This window comes from Montipora foliosa, chromosome 11, assembly GCF_036669935.1.
Source record: "Montipora foliosa isolate CH-2021 chromosome 11, ASM3666993v2, whole genome shotgun sequence".
Taxonomy (NCBI): Eukaryota; Metazoa; Cnidaria; class Anthozoa; order Scleractinia; family Acroporidae; genus Montipora; species Montipora foliosa.
In genome coordinates, this window is record NC_090879.1 from 31,601,963 (window position 1) to 31,609,462 (window position 7,500).

General features: G+C 39.9%; 1 protein-coding gene across 2 annotated transcripts in view; it reads right to left on the reverse strand.

Annotated features, from left to right (window-relative positions):
* Positions 1 to 7,500, reverse strand: part of LOC137974677 (glutathione hydrolase 1 proenzyme-like) — a 35,504-nt gene that overhangs the window by 27,233 nt on the left and 771 nt on the right. For both annotated transcript variants that reach the window (XM_068821615.1, XM_068821614.1), the window contains exons 2-3: positions 4,559 to 4,986; positions 606 to 807 (exon numbers count right to left, since the gene is read on the reverse strand). In XM_068821615.1, coding sequence (XP_068677716.1) covers positions 606 to 807; positions 4,559 to 4,986 — 630 coding nt within the window. The remainder of the gene's footprint in view (positions 1 to 605; positions 808 to 4,558; positions 4,987 to 7,500) is intronic.

The window sequence follows — 7,500 nt, forward strand, 5'->3', positions numbered from 1 at the left end:
AAAATTGCCATGGTAACATCTCTTCTCAATCAGAGCCAAGATGGCGTCGAGATTTAAGACAGTGACCATCAGTGAAGAAGTTACGAAATTAAAAGAAGCGGCAGAAAATTTAAATACGTTAAAGAGCACAACTAACTGGGCGAGGGTTTTGGAGCAGTGGTGTGACGAAAATAGCCTTGAGAAAAACCTGGAGATGATTCTTCCCGAGCAGTTGGATGAAGTACTCGAGCGATTTACGGTTGTAAGCGTAATTTGTCAGCCATGATATTAAAGGGTAATCAAATGGTTTTCTCGTGAAATTAGGAAATAATTTCACGCGCGTCTTGTCAAAATTCTGATAATTTCCCGAGCCTTTAGGCTCGGGAAATTATCAGAATTTTGACAAGACGCGCGTAAAATTATTTCCTAATTTCACTCGTCGCCATTTGATTACACATACAAATTGGACTCCAATCAGTCTTATTACCATTACTTGTTTGTTTGCATCAAATTCAACGATATGCACGAAAAGTGACCTCTCACATTGTAAGACGACGAATCGAGTTGATGATCTTCTTGTATCGATGAAGTTACTTTTCCATTAAGATCACATAAGGTTCTCGTACCTCAATCCAGGATCATTTTTAATATGCTCCAAAATTCTGTCAGTATTATTCAATGCATCAGCAACCGCGGCGCTTATTTCGAATCCTTCACGGGCCAATCTAATTGAAGGTTCGACTAGCTTTCTCCATGGCAACCTGCCGTACTTTTTATGAGCCTCGTACATACCACGCACTTCACCAAGGACAGCAATAGCAAGACCGCCTAGGAAAGAGAGAAAAGTTTGTCCACAGAAATATTCACCAGTTAGGCGCGAGACTGTATCAACAGAAAGTACTTTTGTTCTAAAAAAAATCTCTGCTTCTACAATTATGAGATTCCGCTGAAAAGAGAGTAAATATGTATATTACCGTAAAGCGAACAGGCAACGAATAAGCAACAAGGAATATGTCAAACGCCATCAACAAAAAGGAAGGTAAAATAATTGGTTAGGAGTCACATCACATCTCAAACCCTGCCCCAAAAGGTACCTACTTTTCTTAAATATTTATAAATTTTACTTTGTACCTTAACAACATTTCATTGTTGTTTATGAAGGTGTTCACAAATCAAACTAAATTTAAATTGTTTGCGATTTTCTTTTTTTCAGTTAGGTTTGGGACTTACTTATCGCACTGGGATGAAAGAGGGGGTAGGTTTGACTCCTGCAAAGAAGCACTCGGCTTTTTCCGATCATCCCCTATAGTTCAGTGGTAGAGCATCCGAACTAGTAATCGGAAGATCGTAAGTTCGACTCCTGCAAAGGAGCATTCTGATTTTTCCGAACATCTCCTATAGCTCAGTGGTAGAGCATCCGAACTAGTGCATCCCCGATTACCGTCGAAAGAATATATCTCCTCGTGGTTTGACGGCCTTGTTGGTGTACAAAACAAAAGTAAAATGTAGCTCACGTTTTGCATAGTTGGTAGTTTAAAGCCTGGTTTTCACTAGCGACACGAGCGCAAGCGTAAGCACAAGAAGCATACGCAAACTCAGTAGCTTGTTGTTTATTACAGCCTTTTGTTCGATTAATAGACACTAATTAACAACAAGTAAATGCGCCTGCGTGTGTTGCTTGTGCTTATATGCTTGCGTCGCTAGTGAAAACCAGGCTTAAGCGAGCACGACGGCTACGGCAACGCCACAAAGCAAGAATATGATTGGTTAAAAAAGGAAAAATACTCGTGCTGCACGTGCAGCACGACTTTCCGTGCATTTTTTGCTGTATTTCACAAAACAACAACGTGAAATCACCAAGAGGGTCTGAATGGGGGGTCCACATGTTGGTTGTCGGTTAAAATTTTCGACCTTTGTCGGTTGTCGGTAAATCCCAGTTAATTTTTTTGTCGCTAGTCGGTAATTTTTCCCTCGTTACTGGGTTGCCAGTATGGCAAACCCAGTCGGAATCTGTGTTTGATTTCGTCGTTTTGTTAATTTTTTTTTTTCCGTGTCGGGAAAAGTCTGGCCTGTCACTCCCCTGCTAAGTAGTGTCTTTGTGCATAGAGTCTTCTCTGCGTACTTTGCTAGGTTTGAGGGGGCTGGGGTAATACGTAGATTTCCCTGGTGCACACAGGAAAACGTTTAATTATTAAACCTGCAATGGCGTCGAAAGTCGTGGTAACGCGGTTGGCGTTTTAGTGCATCTTTAAACAAAATATACCCGTATGGAGCTCAAGAATGGAACTTCACTTGGATAAATAAGACAGGGGGTGAAAATCATAAAAGCGAGGAGTAATGGACTTCGACAACAACTATCGCCCGTCGAGCCGAAATCGAAGTCAGCTCTATTTCTGATATTTTAACAAGTGTGCTGTTATGTAGAACACTGAAACCAAATGGAAAATTCTCTGGTAACTTATGGGTTCAACAAAGACAGAGAAGGAATCGAACACCTTAAGTGGATCAGTGATCTCTGTTCTCTGCAGTCTTCAGGTAAAAATAACATGAAATTTGACAGCCAGGAATTTTTTGAAAGAAAGATTGCCTCTAATAGCAAATATGTTGTTTGTTTCAAAAAATATTTCGCTGGAAAAGGTACCGGTGGCCTTAATGAATTCATCATGTTTTGTAATATGCGAGCGTAACTGAATAGTTTTTATGGCAATACTAAAGCATTTTCGTGTCAAAATGAGGTTGGCGTCTTTCTGTTCTGTTAACTTAATTAAATATACCATGCCTTGTGAGTTTGTATTTACCGTCTGCCGTCACTCTCAAAATTACCTCTAGAACCAACTTTTTCCGTAGAATAAGCTTTTAGAATGATGTCCTTGTCTTCTGTGGTGATACTTGACGATTCGGGAACATTTTGTGAAAAAATATTTACAACGGATCACACGCGCAACTTGATCGCCCGATTATGCATAACATCCGTTTGGCCTTTTGACATCCCATTGTAAAAAACTCAAAATATTCGCAGACCGGTCGATTTCTCTCAAAGGGTGATTGCTAACGAATACAGAAAGATTTTCACAATAACTAAAAGTTCCTGTGTCAAGCATGGAAATTCGACGAAGCGGTAAATGCGACTAAATTTGTTGCGTGCGTTGCTATTTTTGTGTTTTGACAGATTTTGACAGAATATTAAATTATGAAAAAAGTATCCACGGATAGATCGTTAAAAAATCTTTATTTTTAGCAGTTATTTTTTAAGAAAAAAAAACATTTTTTGGCGATGGGTAATTTACCGCGGTTTTCTCGCGGTTGGTAAAGTAGCAAAGAGAGTTAAAATTAATAGGCCGGTTGCCAGGTTTTTAACCTCAGAAAAGGATCTGTTTCGTCGTACGAACGTGTGAGGACCTGTGATCCAAAGGGCCTCTGCTGGTATGACTTCTGGGTGACCCCTTAATGACTTCATAATGCTCTACAATTCAGTCACAATTAGCCAATCAGAGCGTGCGTTATATCGGCTACAAACACAAGCCATGTAATAAATGGTCTTAATGACCCACCAACTTGAAAAAGATTGCCTGGAACACTGCACGTACCACAGGCAACCCAGTGTACCCCACGGAGGGTCTAGTTTTGTCGGTAGTCAGTAATATTTTCCAGCCCTTTGTCGCTAGTCGGTTAACCCCATTCACACCCTCCACCAAACCTTAGGTTTTGACGACAATGTGAGCATATAACAATGAACCTTTCATTTGCTTTAAAATCGATACAGTTATAGGATAGTCCGCCCGTATTTTAAAACTGGTGAACAAAACGAAATAATCGCGAAACACTTTCGACAGCGCTAAGTTATATTTTGGAGTGACGTTTTTGTTGACGTTGCAGTTGTCCTGGTCTAAGTCCCTAATAACAGAGCCAAATTCTCAAAAGACTTTTTTGCTATTGTTCAGTATGCCAACATGGCCGCCAATGACGTCAGGTGCAAGCCAAGGATATTTACCAAAACCAGTGTAATTAAAATTGGCCAATCACAACCAACGACGATGATCGACAACCGATAACCGACCGAAAACCTACGACGATCAAACGAGCCAATCAGAACGCAAACGGAATATATGCAGCCCGCTGTAAGTGACAGTAAAGTAACCGGTGCGAGATAGAAGTTAGAATACAGCACAAGATCTTTCATCCGACCTTCAAGTTGAGTCGTGCAAAAATAAGAAATCTCAAAATTACTTTAGGCATTCAATTTAAAACAGCATTGACAACTTTAGTCCTAGACAAAATTCTTGGGACAATGAAGTCAATAATGTATGAGCGGTTTCACAGGCAACGCATCCCACCCCTTTCCCTTTCAATGTTCATTTGAAACCCGGAAAGGATCTGGAAAGCAGGAGTTGGTTTCAACATTGCGTGGGGTGGTGTAGGGGAAGCACATGGAAGGCCGCTAGGAGAAGAATTATAAAATATCAGATACACCTTTAAACATTAATCGAAGCGATTTTTGGGAGTGTTATTGAAGGTGTCCAAGAATTTGTTAAAGCGATTGTAGTTCTAAAAGTGGTGCTTTTAAAGGATTTGTACAAACCAAATCTAGATTCCTCGACTCCAGTAGCGTTAGGTGTAAAGTTAGCCACAGTTGCCGGCGCGGTCTCTCTAAAGTCAATCACGCTTGCTTGTCTTGCGGAACGGTTGTAGATTAGCATTACTCCACCGCCACCGATTCCGGAAGAGTGCATGTTTATGACTCCAAGGCAAAACATGGCAGCGATCGCTGCATCCACGGCCGAGCCACCGGCATTAAGGGTATCGTTTCCAATATCTGAACACATCTTGGTGTCGGTAGCAACTGCATGCTTGTGGTATGGCCCCCCTGCGCTTTCGTCTGCGCTTTTGTCTGCGCTTTTGTCTGCGCTTTTGTCTGCGCTTTCGTCTTCTTGTGTGAAATACCAAACGAGGAATACTCCCAAACCAACCAACAGTAAAAGGATAACAATACCTACGACAATCTTGGGTCTGAAAAAAATGACACCAAAGTTGAAAAACAGAAATTTGCTTGGTTAATTCCCGGGAAAGTAACTGGGCCACAATAGATTGCGTCCCTGGAAGGGACGGAGGGGGGAGGGGGAGGGGAAGTGCTTTCCCTTCTCATTCCTCTAGTTCCGTATGCCGATTTTGATTTCCTAATTTTAATTTTGATTTCCGGGCTCTGCGAACAAGGTGAGAAAAATGGTAAGCCGATTGACCGTTGGTTAAAATATAAGGCAAGGAAAAGCTTATTTATGTTTTACTAATCGATTTTTTTTACAAGAAAAAACGAAAGTTACCAGGCCTGGATAAGTCGTTTCTAAAACTTAAATTCGCCAAGTGAACAACTGATACGTCCACAATCGAGGCCTAGCTACTTGGATTGTCACAACCAAGAGAAGATTTGAATGATAAAGGAACCTGACGCATACGCACGAAAATCGAGCCCGAAGAATAAGAAGATTCAACTTTGATCCTAATAACAAATAAAAAGAAAAATGGTCGTACTCCGCGAAACAACGTTTTGACGACGACGCGAGCACATCGTTCATTCTTTTTCTTTACTTCAAACCTCTGACACCAGTCCAGTTATAGGTTAGGAAGGGTTACGTTTGTACATGTTCATTGCCGTGACTATAACATCTTCAGTTCCCACAGCTTACCCCCGTCTGATCTTCTAGCTCAGTCGGTAGAGCAGTGGTGATCGAACCCGAAGGTCGTGGGTTCAATTCCCACCCTGATCAGAGTTTTTCTCTGTCCTTGTGTGGGCCTATTTCCATTAGCAGGGCTAACGCTCACATGGTTCATATGGGGTTGAAAACAAGCACTTCACATGATGATTTGTGTCAATTGTTAATTTCTGTTTACAGTGTCCCCAATTAGTGCTCCAGTGCTAGAACTACTAGACACTTAAATAAGGTTCCTTTTTCTTTCCTTTATATTTTGAAGTGACATTTTCGCTGCTGCAGCCATCATCCTTTCTTAAGGTCTCGTCATAGGTTCGAGGTGTCAGTTTCTTAAAACGTTCTTATTTCGCTAGTATTTATGCTATGAGAATGAAATGAACATCATCTTAATGCTCCTTGAATGTAGTTTTGAATCCAAAACAGTATTATTTTGTTTGAAACGTTTCGTTAGGCTGTTAAACCAAAAACAGGTAGTCCTATTCTAGAGGTTTAAGGGGGATTTTAAATTTTTTCTGAACTTTTTTGAAGCAATCGATTTTGATATAAATTTTTACCTGAATTTGCTATATTGCGTTTTTACATTTGTAATCTTCCATCAAAGTTGAAAGTAGTGTTTAGACAGAGCATGGTATAAAATCAAAACACGTCAACCAATTCAAAAACGCCGACATCGTTTTGTACATCGAACTGTGTTACAGTGCGTTTCACAAAACGTTTGACAAACAAACGATTTTCAAAGTTTGTTTGAAATTCCCAAAGTTCGCTACGAACTTGGCAATTTCATTACGTAATTGTCAATCAAATTGTGAACTTCGAAACGAAGTTGTGAATTTCATATCGAATTTCGTTGGGAAGTTGCGAAGTTCGTCGCGAGCAAAGTTCACATCATTCGGTGTAGTTGGATTGGTAATATAACTACAAATGAATTTAAACAAAGTGAAAAAATTTCTCATCCAAGCAAGACTAATTTTTTGATGTTTACTTCTTAAACGTAAATTATTTGAGAGGTACGGAGCCGGGACTTCACATTACAGACAGATGGCGCGACTCGTAGCAGGTTTACACTAGAAATGTAAAGACAAAAGTTGAACAACATGACATTGAAATGTTTTGTTTCTTGCGCTATTTCCAGAATGATGTATGTCCTGAAAATAGGGTTTCTTTTTATCTCTGATAGATTTAACTGTAAAATACTTGCAAGCAACCATGCGTAGAAGTTCACACGACAGAAATTGTATTCTATTTTTAGGCAGGTGTCGGGTGACATCTGGGAATATTCAGTTTTCAGCCTTTTATAACTCATTTTAAAACCAGTAATTCGCAATTAACGTAACCACAACTTCTAAGAAAATTCCGAGAAATTTACACCGAACGGTGCGAACTTCTCTCGCGACAAACTCCTTAACTTCCCAACGAAGTTCGTGGTGAAGTTTCTAAGTTCACAATTTGAATAACAACTGCGTAATGAAATTGCCAAAATTGTAGCGAACTTCAGGAATTTCAAACAAACTTCGGAATATGTTTGTCAAAAGTTTTGTGAAACACACTGTAATTGAACTGAATCGGAGCTAAAACTGTTTGAGTTGTGGCTTCGTAAAGGGCGACACCTGGGCAATATTCTAAAGCCGAAAAAAATGTCGTTTTATAACATAAGCAGAAAATTGTCGTACAACACTCGATAAAATAAATTTCGGAATTTGAGAAACGCTTTCCACCCACGAACAAGTGCTAAGGATTCGTCAAGGAAAAAGCCCAAATTGAAGAGAAATTTATCAAGTTGCACTACTTTACCAGTGAAATTCCCACAAAAGAGAGC